General features: G+C 34.5%; 3 protein-coding genes across 3 annotated transcripts in view; 1 reads left to right on the top strand and 2 right to left on the bottom strand.

The window, feature by feature from the left end:
- Positions 1-10372, top strand: part of nau (myogenic-determination protein nautilus) — a 17078-nt gene extending 6706 nt beyond the window's left edge. The window contains exons 4-5 of the mRNA XM_018551747.1: positions 8042-8120; positions 10224-10372. Of these exons, the coding sequence (XP_018407249.1) occupies positions 8042-8120; positions 10224-10372 (228 nt within the window). The remainder of the gene's footprint in view (positions 1-8041; positions 8121-10223) is intronic.
- A 5458-nt stretch (positions 10373-15830) lies between these two features.
- Positions 15831-17941, bottom strand: LOC108783230 (glucose dehydrogenase [FAD, quinone]-like; the record flags this gene model as incomplete). The annotated part of the gene is made up of 2 exons (XM_018551746.1): positions 15831-16047; positions 16154-17941. Coding segments are annotated over 2 exons (1938 nt in total), but the record flags the coding sequence as incomplete, so codon positions are not given.
- Positions 17942-20706: 2765 nt separating this feature from the next.
- Positions 20707-22776, bottom strand: LOC108783229 (glucose dehydrogenase [FAD, quinone]-like). Its single transcript, XM_018551745.1, has 2 exons — positions 20962-22776; positions 20707-20859 (listed from the first exon to the last, which is right to left on the bottom strand). The coding sequence occupies exons 1-2, from the start codon at positions 22759-22761 to the stop codon at positions 20707-20709; spliced, it is 1953 nt and encodes a 650-aa protein (XP_018407247.1). The 5' UTR covers positions 22762-22776.
- Positions 22777-23064: the final 288 nt, after the last annotated feature.

Here is a 23064-nt window from a genome sequence, read left to right as displayed (position 1 = left end):
TATATATATATATATATTTGTGGAAATAATATTATAACTTTACATAAAGTTATAAAATAATATATTATATATGCATATATAATCTATTATAAAAATTATATAAAAGAGTTTAGAAAACGTGGCATTTTACTTTCATGATTTTGCAGAATTTCTGCATAAAATTGACGAGAATATATATATCTCAATAACAAACTTATCGAATAAAAGTTTTCATTTTGCTAGGTTCGTTAAGTTTTATATCCAGCGATGGTCAGTGATATACACCGCGAATGGATGTCTCGGAGCCATTCCGATTTCAGACATTAATTGGAATGTAATTGTATTTCTCTTTCATCGAACTCTCGACGCGTTACAATCGATCGATCAAGCTTTATCTACTGTTACAATCTATCAAAGTACGTAGATGTATATTTTGTATAGATATGCACAGTAACGGATTTTATTTTCGTAAATATTTATCGAAAAGAAATAAGAAAATATTCAATTATGATAAATTGCGATTAATGTAACAAATCTATTTAATTTTAAAACTTATGCGATCGATGAATTTAAATAATTTAAAATAAAAATTCTTCAGCTTTTAAGTTTCGAAGGAATTTTCTTAATTTGTTTAAGAATCTTATATTTCAATAAATTGTCATTGTTGTTCAATGTTGTAATCTAGTTCGGGTTGAAAGGCAGAAGAAGAGTTTAAATGGACTCTTTTTCTTCAGAGTGTAAATTATCTGCCCCTTTTTTGTAGCCAAGAAAAAGAAACAGATCTGTACGATTTGTAACGAAAGTAGAATTGAACTCTGGCGAACTTATTTTTCTTGAGAGAGACAGTAGACGTGCTTATCGGTCTGACACTTAAAATGTTCTTAAGTGGCATTATCGAATAATCCAGATTGTAACACACACACACACACACACACACACACACACACACACACACACACACACACACACACACACACACACACACACACACACACACACTCTCTCTCTCTCTCTCTCTTTCTCTCTCTCTCATCCAACAAGGTGAGAGGATACTAGCAGAGGTATAAGAGCGGTAAACGAAGGAGTTGACCTAATGGATCCAATGCGGGAGATCTCTTTTCCCTCCTCGCGTTGTTTTTTTTTTTATGTGGCATTGTGATTTGTGGGACTTTGCCGGTGCAAGGCGGCGGGCTTATATTTAGCGAGGGTGCGTCGACGTGTTCGCGCGCGAAAGAGCGGAGAAATATATATTTCATTGTGTAATCCCTCTCCTGCCCCTTCTACCTCTGTGAGGAAAGAAGAGAATCTCCATGAACGCGACAGCGCGGCGCGTCGTGACGACGAGATTACCGCGAAATTCCTGCGGTCGCTCAGGAATCCCTTTTCCCTCCATTCGTGCCAGTACTCTTACGACGCGCAGGAAGCTCGGGGAGCCTTTTACTCATTTGCCCCGAACAGCCTCTGGCCTCCTATGAGACACGATGAGCGAGTTCACGTTCCGCGGTCCAAGCCGCATCTTACAAAGCCCCAGGATCAATTTGTCTCGCACTTTCGTCGACCCCGTTGCTCGCCGACCCCCTCGCTTGCCGACCACCGCTGTTGCGGTGGCAAACTTATTTGACCCTAAGCGCGACGCGAACTGCCTCCGAGGGATTTTCATCCGATATTAATACTCGGATATACCGAGGTCGTGTTAGCGACTCGATGTACACAGGCAGCACGATTGGCACTGATGTAGCGGTAATTTCCTCGAAATACATATGCTAATTATGTGCGATTAATGATTTGCAATTCACGACTTATAGTAGACTTGCAGCAATTCATTGTGTTCGCTGAGATCTCTATATTATTTGCAATTATAGTAGTTTACCATTTGAATAGTAAAGTTTTATATACATATACACGAACGAACACAAATTGGCTGGTCTGTGGCTTTCGATTTCACCAAAAAACCGCTGAATTGGCACGAATGATGAGCACGAGTAAACTCAACGAATTTTTCCATTCACACTATTAATCTCACTTATTAATCTTCCGCAAATTATGAATCACAAATCATGAATATTCTGGCTGTAGCTTTAATCTATCAAATTCATCGGTCGTTTCTCATAAGAAATATTCCCGCAGATTCACATTGGGATACCTGTAGTTTACATGAAAAGCTTAAAAGGAGAATATTTTGAATTAAAAAAATCCTAACTTGATTATATGAAATAATTAAGATTCAAAATGAGTTCATTTTTACAATTTCGTTTTCGTACAACTTACATCTGTTTTAGGCTGAATTAGAACTAAAGAATCGGTTTGAATAAGAGAAAAAAATAACATGGGAAAAGAGAGGGAAAAAGACATAGAGAGAAAGTGAGAGAAAAGAGAGATTTACGTTGATTGTTTTTCTATCAGAGATTTTTTTTGGCATGCATTCGCGTATCTGTTATTGCAAACTGACGAATTTTTCATCTTCGATCGTTGCCTCATCCGATACAACTGGATACACCATTTTATCCCGATTTCCACGGCGAACGTATATCACTGCCGGCGGAATGTATCATGCTGGATGTCGGAGCGTTTCTCGAAACACACGGTGGCGGTGAGCGGTGCGAGCGAGAGGAATCGCTTTCACTCCGAGAATAGTCCGCCGCGACGCCGCATATAGATGCGCCGAGGACAAACAGATGATACGGAGTCGAATAAAATGTGTACAGGGTGTGTTTATCGGGGTGCGTCGCTGTCCGTAGAGCGCGGGCGTAAACGAGGGACAAAAGCAGAAGAGGAGCGAATTCGCAGGCCGAATGGACGATTGGCATTCCGGCGTGCCATCGTCGTCGATCGATACGCGAGCGCGAGAAGAGAGAGAAAGGGAAAAAGTGGAGATAGAGCGCGGCCAACTCTTTCTCCTCGTGCAGAAACGATTCCCGATCACAGACTCTTCATTCTCCACCCTCGCACACCCCACCTCCGGAATGCATCCGATGCGCATTCACCCACTATGCTCCGATGGTAGCCACTGACGGGGAAAACGAGCTTTCAATGTCGACAAGAACGATCGCTTCCTTGTTAAGCTTTGATTTCTAACTTCTGCTTCGTTGCCCTCCACCAATTTAGTCCTCATCCCCGGTTACTTTTTTTTTTTTTTTTTTTATTACTTTTTGATCTTACAATTTTTTTCATATCAATTGAACCCTCTATGTCTGTCCGATTGTTCATAAACCCGAAGAGAAACATCGCGAGAAACATAAAGGAGATACCGATGACAACCTTTCAATCCTTCGTTTTGGAGTGATAATTTCATCGATACAAGATCACTTAGCTAACTATAAATTGCAAGTAACATTAACATTATCTTCCGACGTTTCTGACGTTACGATGAACGATGGTCAAAATATGACGTGGGTGTTGCCAGAGCTCGGCTCTTCGCGTGACAGCAACAATTTAAATCTGCATAATATATTACAAACTTTACTCTGTGATGAGACCAAAGCTTTACGTAAGCAAAAGGTCTACCGTCAGAAATTAATAAATGCCGTACAAATACATCTAAAAAAGAAAGTTTTATAAGAAAAATCTTTAAATTCCTTGTTGATGTTCTTGACATGCTCATGATAGGTGCACAGATGCTGTACGATACATTTATTCTCTGGAGTACTGCCTGGTAGTGTTTATCGACATTGAGTTTATAGATCGAATGCAATCATTATTGCCGTCTAGACTTTTCCCTTTGAGAAACATATTGAATTATTTTGATACAAATTAAAGATTAAATATAACACGACGACGGGTCGCTTGGCGGCTCGCCAGAGGTTATCAAAAGATAATCGATAAAAAAAAGCTGGAACCTCTTTTTATCTGAAACTTGAATTCTAAATTTGACATATCGTTGCGTAAATTTTTTATTATCTTTACACGACTGTTTCGATAATATAATATATATAATCAAATTTGTACATATAGAATTTATTTTATTTATAAAAAAAAGATGTTTAAAAAAAAATAGTTTATATACTGTACAGTCGAGTGACTCTTAAGACAAAACTGCGGGTGTTAGATGTTCATAAGTGTGATTCGTTGTTGTCCCGCGGAATCGATAAATTCTTCGCTGAGTTTACGAGTATACGTGTGGTGTGAGACAAATGGAGACAAGCGGATGTTTCACGCACTGTCAAAGTCGCTTTCGCCAAGCACCGCGAGGCATTCGTCGGCGATTCCTCCTCGCTCATACGTCTCCGGAGATTTCCGGTAAACGCAAAGCAATCCGAGGTTCACGCTCCGGCGAGAATATCTCGCGTTTAAGCGCGCCTCGTATTCCCGGCCGCGTGATTATCCGGAATTTATTTAGTCGTGCGCGGATCCGCGCGGGTGCATTATCGCGCCTGCCGCCGGCGTGTACATTAAGCGTGTTCGTACGGCCTGCGTAAGCGTGCGGTGAGACGCTTATATCGCTGCCAGAATCTACGATTAGTAAAGTAACCGCATTTCGACCCGGGAGCATTCTGTTTCGGTAAAGCCTTCTCGGCTTGCCTGCGGCCCTAAATTGTAGCCGCGAGTCGACGTATCCTTCGGGGTTTACGACGACCAGTATAAGTCCGCCGGCGAAAAACTATTCTGCTCCGTGCCGCCGTTACAAATATTCATTAAAGACATACATGAGAACGCGTTTCTTTGCGGTTCTCCAAATCCTGGAAGACAGATGATCCCCCCCCATATCTAAGGGAGATCACAAAAGAGTGTACCAAAAATGTTTAATTAGTTTACGTCGAAGTTAATTACTTACTCGCGTAAATCTAATTTATTCGTCTTACAGGTTTCTCTTTAAAAAAAATAATTACTTACTTGATTTATCAGCTCTTATTGTTTGAATGTACAAATTTCTTCTTTGCTTCTCTTTCTTCCTTCTCTTTTTGTCTTCGATAATCATCTCACCTTACGCTACGTGACTTTATCATCTAATTAGAACCAAATTCACGCACTGTTCACAGTCACACGCGTTACCGCAATTATGTCATGATTACGTGGCGTGATTACATGGGTTTGTATTACGACGCGATGCTATGTAATGCGCATCACGGGAGCTGTTCGAAAGGGCTTTCGAACGCGGCCGGATTAATTGAATGCGATACGAGGTATTAGTAATTGGATTGATCGCAAAATGCGGCGGTCAGTGATTTCTGGAACGAACGTGGCGAACTCATCGAAAAATAGTCTTCAGTGCAATCAATGAAATTCTCCGTTAATCGACGCTTAGATATTTCCGCGCGCGAGCATCCCTAATTCATCTCTCGCGTCTCACTCTCGTAATTTTTTTGCGGCGTAAATCGTATAGCTTCGTAACCTCCGAAACAGTAACCGTGTTTAGGTAAATTTCTTGATGAAATTATGTCGGAGTGCAAATCCTAAATTTATGCCACATAGTCATGAATCATCCTTCATATGACTTTCTTGGCATATACGTTGGTAACTCAAGTACTTAGACGACAAGGCTAGAGACAGCTTCAGTCGGCTTGTCATAGTGCATTCTCATTATTTGGAGAAGCTGCATTACGTTTTATGCTTTTGAGACGAAATCGGAATATGTACACAATGAAGTTGATAAGCTTTTATATGTATCTTATTGGTGATTTCAGTTTTGAAAACGTTTCCTTTGGTCGTTCTAGCTTCCTAATTTTCAATTCCTTTTTAAATATTTTGGTATATCATAAATGTTACTTAATATCTTTTATTGAGGGAAACGATTTATTACAAATCATATATTAACACTTGTTATTATTTCTTTTAAATTAGTTTGTTTCAGAAAAACTAACCCCCTTTTATTAAAGAGAACTTTATTTTAGTAATGAAATTATATAAATTATATAAATATGAAGTAAAATATGATTAAAATATAAAATTTGATCGCGTGCTGTACACATTTTTCAAAACCTAATCAGTATTTGTGACTATTTGTGACAATTAATTTTTATAAGTAAACTATATGCCCAACACAGTTTACTTATAAAGCTACTGATGTACCTTTTTTGATCCATGTAGTTAAATTTTAAAGTGTTGAAGAATAATTACATGACGAGTATCTTCAAATAGATTATTCTTTCTACAACGTGCAGTGTTTAAAATCTGTTTTCATTTAACAGAAATATGATAACAGGTAGATATGTATATCTTTTTCATCATTACATAATATTCGTATTGAACGATTGTATATAAATAATCAAACCTGGCGAAAATGATATCGTTTTGTATTTCGCACTTTGGTTCAAACAACGAGAAACGATGAGCAAGTGTACGATACATTCGATTTTCAATTTGCGCATCCGTCGATGCGCTTTCTGCCGGCTGGTGCACCAGTGGTGACCCAATTTCGCGAACTTCCAGTACGGGCCGCGTGGCGTTGGAGAAGCAAATTGGGTAACGATAATTCCAGCGATTCCACCCATCGCCGCTTCCCGCCTATCGTCGTCACGCTTCGCTCGCGAATATCTGTAGGATGATCCTCGACCATAGGATAAACTCAAGTACGGTCGGATTAATGGTTTGCTCGAATACAACCGGAATTTATATTTGCTATAACCTAAGTCGGATTAATTCACTACAAAGTTTCGAATGATTAAAAGATATCACGTCTCACGTTTCACAGTTCCAATAGTTTGAAACAAAATTATACAAAGATATTTATTGAGATCTACCTTCGAAATGTGTGTACATATGTATACTCTTAAACTTTGTATCTTTCAGTTTTATCCATCCATTTTAACTGTTCTCTTTTCATCGAACGCATTATCCACGTCGATTAACATTTTTATAATAATAAAAAGAAAATATAAGTGTATATACTATATTTATTTTTATTTTTTCGTTAGAAATATTAATTGATGGCTTTGAAATGTGTTACAATAAATTTTCCACTCGATTCTCTTTAGCGAAGAAGTAATAGGAATTATATATTTTGTTTCTCCTACTTTAAAATTTAAATATTACGATCGTTTCTGCTTGTGTTAAAAAAATGTTTTCATAAAAAAATAAAATAAAATAGGAAAAAAAAACAAAACTGCAGCGGAAAAAGCAATTGAGCGATCTCGCAGATGAATAATAAATTAACTAATAATTTGTAATATTAATAACTAATTAAGTCATGTTTTAATAGTTATAATTAATAAGTATTAAATGTTACGATTTTACACGAATTAAAATGAAATTAACGTTATTGCGCCGTTGACATACTTTATATCGCTTTGCATAGAATGCTTGTACAATGAACACGTTTTCTCTGGTTGCTTCACAAACGCTTCACAATCGCGTTAAACAGTGGAATCATCGTAAAAAGCGAGGCGAAAAGAATTTTATTACTCGAAAATTTTATTACTCGTAAATCTGACGAAGAAAACATTTTCTTTTTTAATCCGAATTATTTTAAAATTATTCTAGAGTTAATGGAACAAATAATTGTTATTAATATAATAAAAATTAAAAAATATTTTTGCTTTATCTCTAGATTCTTACTTTATCCACAAATTGAGTCTTTATATTTGTAATTTGACTTTTTACTAGAATATGATATAAAAATTGCATAAAGTTGTATATAATTTTATTATAACACGCGATGCAAAAAAAAACACTAGTCGGTTTCAATATTATTTTCAGTGTTCTGAATACCTTTATAATTTTATGAAATTATAATGAAACAAGATAAATACCTGTCTGGGCTTTGAAAAAGGCGAGACGAAAGAAACGGATGAAATGTAGAAAGTATAATTAAAACAAAACATTATTATTTACACTTACAGGGAGAATTAAGCGCGATCGATGATTTCCTATCGGGAAGTGTTCGCGTGATATAGTTAGTTGATTTAATTTGAATCGGTCGTCTTCCTAATCCCCCCTATTGAGAATCCATTATTCCTGAGCACGTTCGTCTCTATTGTGAATGATATGCTTGCGACGTGCTCTGTTTCATTTACGTCGCGAGATGAAACGTTGCGCACACGGAAACAGCTACATCGAGAGAAAGAGAGAGAGAGAGAGAGAGAGAGAGAAAGTAAGTGTGGCTCTACATTGCTTCTCTTATTTACAGAATGGAGAGTCGCCACAGTACGTGACGGACAGACTTCGGCAATTCTCGGATCCTTTGGCAAGGTTTCAACCAATTAACGGTGAGTGGTATTACTTGCATTCCACCCTGCGTACGGTTGCTTACAAATTTAGGTTCTCGCGGGAAAGTACTTAAGACCGCAAGCACAGACTTTTACATAACGTATAAAGCGGATCAATTAGAGAGAGAATCCTTTCTTTCCTCTCATTTCACGAAAAAGAAGAATTTTAATTGGTTGAGCCATTAACGAGACACCATTTTGGCCTCCCTTATTTCCTTATACATGATCTTTTAGCAACCGTAACTAGAATTGTGTGTCCATACGTATGTGAATTACAAGGGGATAACCATTAGTTACGATATTTGATTTCGTAATATTTCATCTCATTACAAATAATTTTCTTCATTATATATATGAACCATATGAAGTCATTTGGTAAAATAAACAATTTTATCTAATACAATGATTTTTCGTGGTTGCACTTGTAATTATCAGAGATTATATATAGGAATTTCATATGAAATTTATAATGATTTCAGGGACTTTGTCCTACGATTACATTAAATGATTATATCTCCTCCTTGAGATGAATTATATAAAAAAAGAAATAATATCGATTATTTTTCTTTAATAATAGATATTAATACAAAAATGAATATTGCAAAAATTAATATTGCAATATTAAAAAAAAAATGCGATTAAATATTAATCTCATGGTTATATTGTGGTGGGTTATATGAAGTTCACACACACACGTGGAAAAAATATACATTTTTAATTTATTTTTATCTTTTCAGTTACATACTTTGACTATGTTTAGGGAATACGCAATCAGCATTATTGTGTCATTCTATCTTTATTGTTCATTATATGTAAAACAAGAATAGAATGATGTAATCGCATTGATAGCGCGATCCTTGAATGCAACCTTCCTTAGTAGAAGAATTAAAATTTTTCCTGTTTTTACCGATCATTTTGCTGATGTTACATTGTTTACTAGAAGTTTCTGGTAAATAATGTTCCAATTAAAAGGAAAAATTCATTACCATTACTTATTAAATTAATAAAGATATTATAAACTAAAGAAGGACGTAATGCGTACGTCCGTCTTTTAATTACTATTTGATCCTTAATTTATATTTTATACGCTATAGATTATGCCTTTATTATTATGCAGCACACGTGGCACAGAAAGATTGTTAGAAAAAGATCATATGATATTTTTTCTGCGGTACGCAGAAGGAACAGCGAAATGATTAGTGCACCGTATATCCGTAGTCTCGCAAATTCTCGTCGCTCATGACTCGTTCTGTCACGCAAAAAATCATCAACATCTGCATCGCATAAGGCAGCATTAGTACACAAGTCGTTATGCAGCCTCACGATTGAAGAACCCATAAGATCAAATTTGCGTTGTCTCGCGTGCACATCGAGCAAAAATAGATCGTACTTTCGTAAAAATATGTAGACAAGTGTTGGTACATTTTGGTACATGTATGTCGGTGCTTCAAAACAACCATGTAATGTGTTTTTAACAGGTTCTATAATAAGAACAGAATTACTTTTCACTGAATAAAGATTTAATGGAGACAGTATTTATGGAAAATTTTTGGTATTTCTTTTATTTTAATTAATTGATTAATTGTATATGTAAATCTTAAATCGCGTCTGTAATTTGAAATGTAAATTAAATTAAATTTTCAAGAAACTGAAACTTATGGTGAATTATTAATTTTGGAAATGCATATTATATTACAGATTTTTCAAGACTGTTTAAATTGTGATTATACTATAAATAATCTTGAAAATAATAATATCTATCTAGAATAGATAATATTTTTTCAAAATGTTTGATAATTTTACAGATTCTCTTTAAAAATAAGATGTAACTCAAAAAACATAATTTTTGAGTTGTTATGAATGAATTAGGTAAACATTACTTTATCGATTATTAAAATTGAGCTATAACACAAAAATCATTAAAACGTTATAACACAGAGCGTGATTAAAAAAAATTATCGCAATTAGTCCAAAAAGGGTGATTTTTTAAAAGTTGTGAATAACAAAAAATACATTTGATTATGTTAAGTATATATTTTTTTACTGATTATATTTGATAAGTTAATAATTTTCTATTCAGTTAAAAAACGATTTTTTCTGTAGGAAATTCAATCTTGTCACTTTCGAAGGAATCAAGCGATGCAGAAAACCATAAGTCACTACCGTACAGTGATATCGAAGATATTACCGGCGGTTATAGGTCAGATACAAAAATAATATCTCATCACAATTGGTCGCGTGAACTCATCTAAAATAGTTTAACGGCGCAAACAGAAGTGATAAGACTCAAGTCGCGACCGAAACTTCCGTCGTTTCCGTTTCCTTTTCAAACTGCTGCGCTTCGCCGTAGTTGCTCGGGGAGCATTTCCAGAGCGAAGGCGACAGCCTGCGCGGAATATTAACGGTAGGATCGGCGTGTCTCGAGCGTGTCGCGTAATCTTTGAGAGCAGGAGGGTACATACCGATGCGCGTCTTACAAAGTAAACCGACACGGATGATCCAAAATGGCGGGTCACTTGAACGGACCCCGGCAGGTATTTTTAAGCAGATTAATGTCGGACATGAGACGGGGCATTAAGCAGATCGGTATTAATGAGTTTTGTCATCCTTGAGTGACATTCGAGTCTCCGTTTGGTTACACTCACCGCTATAGATAGCCCACCCAAGCGCGCTTCTGTGGTGCAACATTTCTCCCCACGACCGCTCGCACGCTCGCGCGCGTAAAGACGATATATCGTCTGCCTACGAAAATCTTCGGATGTACGTAGAAATTAACGAGATTATCCGTCGCATTTACTGTACTAAAAGAGCAAAGCGAATTGGCTCACAGAATCTGAATAATCAGACAGAGTGTCATTTCATTGACGTCGAGTAAGTTAAATAAAATGTAGGATAAGAGATAACTAAAAAAGACTGTTTCTATCGAGATTTGATTGGAAAATATATATATGATGTATTTAATAAAGTCTTTGGATTTTCTCTTTACATCTGAAGAGACAATTTTGTATTAATGAAATAAAAGTAATTTCTTTTATTTTTTTTCTCGTAAAAAGATAGAGAAAATTGAATTAAATTACTTTCATCGAATCGAAGTTTTCGTAGAATTGATTTATATTCTTTCTGTGCTTTATTTAATGCACCTTTTTTGTAGAATTTACTTTTATTAACGTAGAGTGGAATTCGATTCGATCAACTTTTTACCGATTACGAGGAAAGAGATTTTTGATAATTATGAGATTCTCTCAGATTTTTTAGTGTTTATTAATTTAATTTTTTGATATTGTAAATAGTTACAGAATTTTCCACATTTGGAGTGTAACATTTTTACATCTTTGAATTCACGATAATTCATTGCTTCTCGATTAAGTATTTAGGTTAAAGGCTTTCATAGTGTCCGGTTTCTAAAAACTTTATCTCAGCTTTGAAATTAAAACTTGATTCCACTTGTATGCTTTAAATTCTATTAAAAGTTTGCACAGCGCCCGGAAAGCGAAAGGGTTCAAAAAAATGCTTTGTCGCATCTAGTGCTTGCCCGCCCTTTCCGTGTCAGTAGTAAAACGTATACCGTGAATAAGCCTTGATACCATGAAGGCAATAACCTCCATCGAGCTAGTATTGCGAATCTTTATTTACGAAGATACTTCATGATAGACTGGCCATTTTCATTTTTACTTCATTTATTTAATGTAGAAAATATCAATACACGCGTATTTGTGTTTCGGGAGAAAAAAAATGATTTTGAGAGAAGAACTTTTATATGACGGAACGTAAAGGCATTTGAGCCTTCAAACAATGGATTCGGGCAGGTACTTGATATCCGGCACGAAGACTATAAAAGCAATAAATCCAATATGCCGTTATACCCGGCTGTTTGGTTGGTTTTTTTATATCGTACATATAAATGCACACTTTACCATGTGTGTATCGAATATTCGCTCTTTTAACTTTCTGACGTTCGCCAGGTGAATGATAAATCTTTAGAGGCTTTGATATCAAACGTATGTGCAATTAGTTTATTGTAGTCTCATTGAGATAACTGAAAAAAAAGATTTTTGTGATGAAAGTGAATCAATTTTTGAGCATATGTAACATTTTCTGTTTGTCATATTGTATTTAGACGTATCATATATATAGGATGATTTAGTTTCGGACAAATATTTTGAAAATACGCAGTTTTACCAAAAAATATTTCAAATAAAAGTTATAAAGGAGGATGTGTATGTCATCATATTGAACATCTCCTTTATATTATACAGTTTTTATTTGGAATATTTTTTTGGTAAAATTCTATATTTTCTGAATATTTTCCTGTTGGGATTAAAATGAATTATTCTGTATTTCCTATTATATGTATAAAATATACATACGTATATTTATATATGTTGCACTGTGCATTACGTATGCATTATTCTTTCACTGTGCCCACATTACATATATTTTATATTTTTTGAATCATACAAGATGCAAGTGCATTTCTAAAACGCATGTCTTGCTAATATTTATTTTCGTATCGAGTGTTTTATGACATGCGATTTGATTAAGGAATTTAATAGAGTTGTGAAGAGATACAAAGATATTTCGGCTCGCCATGTTTTCGTCGATTATCTGTCGTTTACTACCTATTTTCAATACGTTTATCAATCACGCAATCCGCAATACGGAGCTGAGATTAATCCTCCTGTCAATAGCTTGCGGTCAGGTCGCTTTCCGACGATCGATCCTCTCGGCACACCATGTTCTCGCGTGGTGCATGATGTATTATTCGCTCCGTCCGTCTGCTTTTTCGAGTGCTTCTCTCTCTGTCCCTCGCTTCTCGACAATGCCACAAAGACGATGCGGCGTGATGCGTTTTGAGATAAATTATTCGGGAGGCAGGAGATCGCGCGTTGGAGGGCGCGGCCCTATTTTCCGGTCGACCGCCTGTGCAATTTCGATCGCTGGCACGCCAAGAGAGGGCCGCCTCGATGCCACCACAATGCGGCCTCGATCTTCGTAATTGACTTCCCATCCGAGGTTCCCTCTGACACTTCGTCAGCCCGTAAATGCTCGCATAAAAAGAGAAAAGAAGAAAAAAAATGATCATACTGTCGATCGCTTCGAAAAGACGTACGCCATTGTCAATTTCTGTGAAATATGCGACCCGTCTCTATTCATCATTGTCTCCCTTACGCTTATTCGGCGAGAGATGGCATTTATTTCGAGGAATTATTGCGTTATCAAAAGCAGAAGAGTATGAGAGAAATATAAAAAATTGTTGAATGGAGATTTAGACAATTAGATCCTAACAGATATGTTATAATACAAACAGGAGTATGTTTGGGTTGCACTTGCATACAATTTATTCATAAAATATATGAGATGAAATACGGAAATAGTTTTTATTAAAATTTGAAATTAGATTATTTCTCAAGTCCTAAAACTCGTATGGCTATTCTTTTCAACACGTGTCCGTTTTTATTCGTCGTGTTAAGCCTATTCTACAACTGCGTAAGCATTGTAAGTGTCACAGCCGAATACGACAAGAATATTTGACTATTCTTATAATTACAATAGTGATTGATCTATTCTTACAACTACATAACACGTGTCCGTTTTTATTCGTCGTGTTAAGCCTATTCTACAACTGCGTAAGCATTGTAAGTGGTTGCAGTAGTAAAAATTGATATCACAGCCGAATACGACAAGAATGTTTGACTATTCTTATAATTACAATAGTGATTGATCTATTCTTACAACTACTATCACATACAACTGCGCTTACACAATTGTAGAATAGACTTTAGTTTTCTCATAATTTTATATAAAATCCTACTTGAAATGTTATTGTTCGACGGATTTATTATGCGTCATAACAGCAAATAACAGAACTAATTTTTAATTTCATTTACATTCATTGTATGAAAGGATTAATATTCGCACGGTATTTACTTCGCAAGTATTTATCTGATTCCGAATTGTAATTGTTTAATCCGACGATTATTATCAATTTAATTTACCCTACTCCAGTTTAATTTGAATCATAAAATATATCGCAATAGCGATACCTGTCACTCATATGTGTCATTAAATGTTAACAAATTTATTTCTTGTCACGTATAACAGTGCGTTTCTCAACACTCCTCTCCAAAAGACACATTCGTTTACTACGAGTCGTTAATATGCTCGTAAACGTTGAATATTGCTCGTGTAAACGCCATTAGAGCTATCGTCATCAAGATCAAGAGCCTCTTGGTGCCTTCTGCCTACACTTAATGCAAAATGTAGCGAAGACATCGTTATGGGTTAGTTGATAACTCTTACATATTAATTGATTTTGAACGTCTCTCTCAAACTAAATAACACGCGTTAAATTGTTAATACCAACTAAAAAGTTACATTAGAGAGACATAGTGTTGAACGTAGAATGTTCGTGAGAGGAAAGTTAAGTTCGAAATCTAATTGTGGATGTATAATTAGAATACGCACGCAAATAAGTAGAATTTCCTGTACATCATCGAATAAACGTCTACATATCACGCATGCAGGCGACTCTTAGGGTAGCGGTGTGTCGAAGTAACCAGCGGACTCTTACATATGTTCTATATTAAATTATTGCGTTTATGCGACACTACCCTCGTACTAGCGAAGAAGAAACGAGAGAGAGAGAGAGAGAGAGAGAGAGAGAGAGAGAGAGCACGAATAGGAAGAGCGCAAGAGACCGAAGAACGGAGAGCCGACCGGTACTTGGACATTTATCCCCGCAGCTATTTCCGTGAGACACTTGTAATGTTTTCGTTTTTCCTCCATGCCGAAAATGCGGCGGGATTAATTGGCCTACATTCTGAAAATAGATGAGCGCTACCGCGTGCGCGTGTACATGCGTGTCCTCGCGTATGTGTGAGTGCGCGAGTTGACATGCACGCATGCATGCGTTGGACAGTTTGTTAAAAATCGTTATCGTACGATTGACTGATTTAATTAAATCTTAACTTTCTAGTCTGCACGTGTATACAATGACGTCGTTTATGAATCTTTATTGATTTTGTATTCGTCAAAATCTTTTTAGTTGAAAAAACAGTATAAAAAAAAACACAATTGTTCAAATGTCAGTTTGTGTTTCGCTAAATTTTTTTTTTATGTTGACAAAATTATAAAAAAAATACATTTATAGTTATGCATAAAAGTAGTCAATGAAACAAATAATTATTTTCTTTTAGAACTCAAAATCAAATTTGTAATCGCATAAGGCAATTTCTCATTTTACTATTTGCTTTCTTTCTGCCCATCCGAGCAGTAGCAGAGTTGTATCACTGTCGACAAGTTGTCACGATATGGTTACTTCGGGCGTGTGAAAGCTTCAGCCATGCCAACTCGCATCACGTGCACTGTGTACATACTTACTCTGTAACAGCTTGCGAAGAGATTCTCCCTCGATCAAGTTATTTGCTCCGCAGAACGCTCATACATGTGTGGCGTTTGTGACAAAAGTAAAATCTATATTGAAATGCTAAATTATAATATTATTTATTTTTAATCTTTGTAAATTTCTTACTTATGACATCAATCGACATTGCATCCAGTATCGTTTATAATATCGTCATAAATTAAGACTCGATTCTACCAATGCTGTAATGTAAGATTAACTTTTAATCTCACAGTTTAACATATTATTTTTGTCTAATTCTTAGAATTAAAATAGATAATGTGAAGAGTAAATTGAATTACCCGAGAAATTAAAATTAAGTTTACATTGGTAGGACATAGCTTAAATAACGTGCAATGACTTCGCAAGAAATATCTAGTTCGATTTCTTCAAATATCCCCATTTTTCTTTGATCGTATCCGCAGCTTTTTCAGCGATCATATAAATAGGTATATTTGGATGTGCCGATACAATTTCAGGCATGATGGATGCATCTGCCACTCGTAACCCTTGAATACCAATCACCTGCAAAACGTTGCATATAAACTCATAAATACTTTTACGCCATATCCCTTATTATTATATGTATATTACGCGAATTCTATTGTATTATATGTTTCATAGCAAATACCTTTAATTCAGGATCGACGACAGCAGTTGGATCTCCTTTTGCTCCCATTTTACAAGTTCCTGAATAATGGAACACCGTGGAAGTCATTATCCTCATCGCACATTTCCAATAAGCATCAGAGTCATATTCGTAGTCATTACATTCAGTATAAGTAATATTTGACAATTTAGAATTGAATGTCTTCATCGTCTTTGTATAACCAATACTTAATGCAGCTCTAATACCCGCGAGCATAGTTTTGACATCATCAGGATTATCGAAATAATTTAGTACGATATCTGGCTTGACATTAATGTCATTAGCTAATAACGTTATGCGACCACGACTTTTTGGTTTTAATAATATTGGTCCAACGAACCAGTCATGCCCGTCACTATGTTTCCATTGTTGACGTAATGAGTTTTTAAGATTTAATATTCTTGAAAGAATTAGATCTTCTATTATTGGACCACTAGCAAATAATAATTCGATGTTCGGTAAACCGTTACGCTTTTCTGGTTGTTCTGTATTGATAAAACCAACGGCTTCGACTCTACTTGTTAACGGTTTTCTCCACTTTGTAAGAGAATTCGTTATGTGTGGTTTAATAGAATTGAATTGTGAATTCATTGAATTTGATTTCCATGTCAATCCTAAGAAGGCTGCATGATCCATGAGGTTTTTACCGACTGGCGCATTTTGAATGACGTTTATCCCGAGTTCGGTAAGATGTTTTTCTGGTCCAATACCTGATAACATCAACAACTGAGGCGACTTGATTGCACCTGCAGACAGAATAACCTCTTTACTCGCAAATACACGGATAATTTGACCATTTTTAGTAAACTCCACGCCGACTGAACGCTTTGTGTTAGAATCGATCAGCACTTTTGCCACTGTGCTTTGATAAGTTACATGAAGATTCTTGCGATTGCGTATGGGATGCAAGTACGCCCTATTGCTACTCATACGAGTACCGTCCTTCATTGTGTACTGCAGATATGAGAATCCTATTTGATCTTTTCCGTTGAAATCTACTGATGAATATCCTAGTTCCTTGCCAGCTGTTACAAAAGCCTGTGCCAACGGGGTAGGTGGCAAATAATTGATATGTACTGGTCCGTTAGTATTATGATAGGCAATATCCGACTTCAAATTCGTTGTTTCCAGCTTTTTAAAGTACTCAAGAATATCCTTGTATGCCCAACCTTTATTCCCCATTTCAGCCCAACGATCATAGTCTTCAGCATTGCCTCTAGTGGCTAGCATATAATTTAGCACGCTAGTGCCGCCGATTATTTTTCCCGCCGGCAAAGTGCAACTGTTATCTTTCATACCAAGACAGTATTTGTCAGATGACTTAGTTGTGTAGTTCCAATTGATATCACTGTTCGAAGATAGCATGGGTATTATACTAGGCATGCCCATGATAAAGCTTTCGTGGAAGCCAGCTTCAATCAATAATATTTTGATTTCAGGAATTTCGCTTAGCCTTGTCGCTATTGTAGCGCCGGCCGTACCAGCACCAATTACTATGAAATCGAATGTTTCATTGTATTGTGGTGTCATATCCGACATTTCTTGACTTCGAAAACGTTGACTTTGCTTCAAAAAATCCATTTTTTTATTATTTAACAGGTCGATTATATTGGTCAATTTTAATCCATTGTTACCATAAAGTCTGTGATACCAATTTAACGGTAGTTGCCTCTGAGACTGTAGTAAGCTAATCACGACACTCAAAATAAAACCGCGGAGAAGACTCGTCATCTTATACAGTATATTTAAATATAGTAGTTGGTACGTGAATCGTTAAAGTTTTTCTAAATAGAACGAAGGAATAGTATGTGACTAACCGTCATATATATAGCAAAACTTTGTTTATTCAAATGTTAGCAATTATTGATAATCGAATGATTCAGATAATAGAGGCTTACGATAAAGCAATTATTAATAACCGAATGGTTCAGATAATAGAGGCTCACTAGTTCTTCCGTTTAATAGTTTATTACTCCCGACAGATGAAACTGACATTATTGATTAAACAGACATTATTGATTAAAGTTTTAAACTTTTTCAGTTTTATTATCTACATTAAGAAAACATAGTTTTTTTTTATATAGATGAATGTTTTGTCTTCTAAAAATACATATCTCCTATTCGAATTGAAATTTCAGTAGAGGAAAAGATAGTATAAGTATGGTGTTTGTAGATATACCTTTCTTAATATTTTCACTATCAGATTGCGAATTGATTATTTGTAAAATTATTCATTTATTTATTAAATTATTTATAGAATCGTTCATTTACTTATTAATCCACCGTTACCTATAGTGACGCTAATATCCTAATACACATAATAACTGATATTGCAATTTTACTTTTCAGTACTTTGATGTCAAGTAACAAAACACAAACACTACAGGTTTTTCTATGTACTGAATACTGATATTCTTTAATATTTTATTTTACTGTAGTTTGTTGAAAATATTATTAGTTTATTTTTACGTGTGTGTGTGTGTTCAAATATTTTAAATAACTGATACTGAAAAATTCATTAAACAAAAATGGTTTATTATTTTTTTTTATACTGTATATTTTTTGTGTAATATATTTTTTATTTTAATGTATTAACAGATTGTTGAAACATACATATACGCAAATGCAAAATCGATAAATATATTTACGCATAAGTAGTATATTCATTTTTCTATTTTTTACTAAAAACCTTTTTGTATTTAATAGGTAATGCATACATCACAATACTGCAAGTATAAATTAGTATACAATACATTGTTTTGATTATCAAGAATGCAAATTATTCCATTTACAAGAATTTTCTTCGATTATGATGATCAATGACTTTTAAAAAATTCTTATTTCGTATTATATTATATACAGTATTGTACAAAAGTTTATTTTAATAATTACATATACGTATATTAATTAATTTAATGGTATGCTGTCAAATTAATCAATATTTGATATATCTACCGTAACAAATATGCAAAAGACGGAGAAGGAAAAAAATATAATACAATAGAATTAATTGAATTGCAGAAATATAAAACGGCATTGGAAGTTTGATTAGATTTTGAGACTTTTTCGTCAATGGTTAACTATATAAAAAAATTAACATAAAAATTAAACATTAATAAAATGTAATGTTGAATAATAAACAATCATATTATTATTATTATTATTTATTATTATAGTAAAAAGCGCATTACATGTTTCGACCACGGATTTTGGCCATCATCAGATGACAAAATTTAAATACGAAATAAAGCATTATAGCAGACTAGAGACGGTTTTAATTAAGAATTAGTAAAAAATGTACAAAAAATCTTATATTTTTTGTACATTTTTTATGTACAAAACTTTTAAGACTAATAGAAAAATTGAGTGACTGTTCTGAGAAACCTGGATATTCATCAAGCGATTGGATGACCGGTTGCATAGATATCTCATGATTCTAAGAAAATAAATACTTATGTATTAATTTTAATTAATGTTTAATTTTTATGTTAATTTTTTTATATAATTAAGTCAATATATTTGTGTCGATACAATTTTTAATCTTATATATTTGACTCTTATTAGTCTTTTACCTATTCATTATATTTTTTCAATACTAAGAGTTGATTATTTATATATTAATTTACATATTTACATTTTACTTGTTTACAAATATTTTTTATTATTATATTTTTAACTATATATAAATATAAATTACATGAATAAAATTTTAAGTCACGATAGTAAAATATTAAAACTTTTCTTAAATATCTTTTACAGATTTATGAATTTGACTGATATTCAAATTATGTCTTGAGTTCAATCCTTTTTCAAAAACTATATCACGAATGATATATCATTATATTTATAGAGGATAATATAAAAACAAATCCGAGAGCCAACAAAACATAAAATTAAAATTTTTCTGTATATAAAAAAATTCAGAGTATAATTAAATTTCGTATGCATACATATCATAACATGTTTCGGCTCCTGGATCGAGCCTTCTTTAGATGTAAAGATCCGTAGTATCGCAGTTACAAAACATTACATCGCTTTTTTGTAGTGTGTTTACTGATGAGCGACTCTCTGAGAGAACGAATATGCTGGCAATGGATTGATAAATCGAATGTTTGCAGATTCGATATTCATGACAGTACTCATGCTGTATGTCTAACAATGTTAATATAAGAATTATATGGTTATCACAACGATGAAAAGTGTGATCAATCAATACTAACAATTTTTTGTAACTGCGATACTACAGATCTTATTACATCTGAAGAAGACTCGATCCAGGAGCCGAAACATGTTAGGATATGTATGCATACGAAATTTAATTATACTCTGAATTTTTTTATATACAGAAAAATTTAAATTTTATATTTCCTTGGCTCTCGGATTTATATTATTCTTATATTATCCTCTATATTGTTTCGATATCGAGAGCTTTGTTTATCCTTTAATCATTATATTTACACGAATTATTATTATAATTGTGAAGTACCAATAGTATTAAAAATATAATAAAATAATGTAATTACAAAAATCGATTTCTATAATTCTGACTTTTTAAAGTAACCCCATTCTTCTTTAATCATATCCACAGCTTTTTCAGCAATCATATATACAGGTATGTTTATATGTCCCGATATAATTTCAGGCATGATAGACGCATCTACCACTCGTAATCCTTTAATACCATACACCTGCAACACATTATACAATATGTAAATTAAAAATACATCCTTGCATAATACACTACTTATTATACTTCTAGTCAATAATCAGTACGTTTTTCCAAGAAATACCTTTAATTTAGGATCAACGACAGCGGTAGGGTCTCCTTTTTTTCCCATTTTGCAAGTTCCTGAATAGTGGAAAATCGTGGTACCTATGGTCCTTAACGCGCATTCCCAGTAAGCATCGGAATCATATTCATATTTGCATTCAGCATAAGGAATGTTTATCAATTGAGAATTTAATGCTTGCATCGTCTTTGTTTGACCGAAACTTATTGCAGTTTTAATACCAGCGATCATTGTCTTTATATCACTCGGATCATCGAAATAATTCAGCATAATCTCTGGCTTAACATTAATGTCATTAGCCAATAATGTTAATCGACCACGACTTTTTGGTTTCATCAATACTGTTGCAAGGCTCCAACCTTGTGTGCCAATGTATTTATGCCATTCTTCACGTAAATACTGTTTAAAACCTAACATAAGTGGAAAAGCAAATTCATCTTTAAATGTACCACCGCCAAACATTAGTTCGACATCTGGTAAACCGTCACGTTTTTCCGGGTGTTTTGTATCAACGTAACCGATAATTTCTAATCCACCCGGGATCGTGAACGGTCCTTTTCGCTTTAGTAAATAATCTGCCATATGTGGATTCATAGGGTTGAGCAGGTTGGTCGTTTCTAAACTCATCGATGATGCATTTATTACCCACGATGATCCGAAGAAGGCTACATGATCCATCAAGTTCTCGCCGACTGGTGCATCTTGGATGACGTTTATACCTAATTCGGTAAGATGTTTCTTTGGTCCGATACCGGATAACATCAATAACTGAGGTGATCCAAAAGCACCTGCACATAAAATCACTTCTTTGTTCGCAGACACACGTATAGTTTTATTATTCTTAACAAATTCTACCCCGGTTGTTTGTTTTGTGCTAGAATCGATCAACAGTTTTGTCACCGTACTTTCAAGAGTTACGTGAAAATTTTTGCGATCGTGCACAGAAAATAAATGCGCTCTGTTGCTGCTCATGCGGGTGCTGTTCATAATTGTAGTCTGTACGTATGAGAATCCTATTTCTTCTTTCCCGTTATAATCTACCAGTGGATATCCCTTCTCCTTAGCAGCTTTTATAAATTCTTCTGCCACACCCGTGCGAAATTTTGGTTGGGTGATATGTACTGGTCCTTTGGTACCATGATATTTAGTATCCGGTATTAGTTCCGGGATTTCCATTGTTTCCAATTTTTTAAAATACTTAAGGACATCTTTATATGCCCAGCCCTCGTTTCCCATTTCGGCCCAGCGATCGTAATCCTTCGCATTTCCTCTAGTAGCTGCCATAAAATTTATTACGCTACCTCCGCCAAGAACTTTTGCTGTTGAACAAACACAAGTATTGCCTACCATGCCTTGACAGTACTTATTGCCTGGTTTCGGTACATAATATCGATTTATCTTGGTCATTTGTAGTAAGCCAGGAACTAACGGGATATCCATGTATAAATTTTCATATGTTCCATCTTCGATCAGTAGTACTTTAAGTTTAGGATTCCTGCTCAATCTCCCAGCTACAGTCGCGCCGGCAGTACCAGCTCCAATCACTATAAAATCAAATGTATCTCCATCTTTCGGTGTTGTCTCCCATACTTGTTTGCCTAAGAACTCTACGCTCTCTATGGAGCTATACAGGACTCCTTTTATCAGCCTAAATATATTTATTATTCCAGGTGTTTCCGTATTGTCGCTAGGAATATTGCTGTATCCGTTTGATAGATACATTTCTGATAGGCCGATTATGGTAGCAATGATAATGAAAAGAAATGCCGTCTTCTTCATTGTATTATTTAAAATAATCATCTTTTGATTTCTTCTTATAGTAATGATGAAGAATCTGAATGCTCGATGTACCTACAAAATAATGTATATATATTATGTATATACTATATATATTATGCTTGTACAGATGTCACAGCAACATATAACATACTTGAAAAGTAGAAGTTAGATTATTAAACTAAATTTCAATTTTAACTTTTGGCCAAAACTTTAGGAATTCTGTTCAAACGCATATTTAAATTATTATCGAATTGTCATAAATTTTATCGTGAAATTGAACAAATTATTATAAATACGAGACGTAGAATAAAAGGAAAATTTGAT

This window comes from Cyphomyrmex costatus, unplaced genomic scaffold (assembly GCF_001594065.2).
Source record: "Cyphomyrmex costatus isolate MS0001 unplaced genomic scaffold, Ccosl1.0 scaffold146, whole genome shotgun sequence".
NCBI lineage: Eukaryota > Metazoa > Arthropoda > Insecta > Hymenoptera > Formicidae > Cyphomyrmex > Cyphomyrmex costatus.
This window is presented reverse-complemented; position numbering and strand designations above follow the sequence as displayed.

Bases quoted from the DNA above. Each gene is read 5' to 3' on its own strand.
- LOC108783229 (XM_018551745.1), bottom strand. From the start codon at position 22,761: ATGATTATTTTAAATAATACAATGAAGAAGACGGCATTTCTTTTCATT. The intron at 20,860-20,961 runs GTATTTCTTGGA...AATGTGTTGCAG, and splicing joins TCGTTGATCCTAAATTAAAG to GTGTATGGTATTAAAGGATT.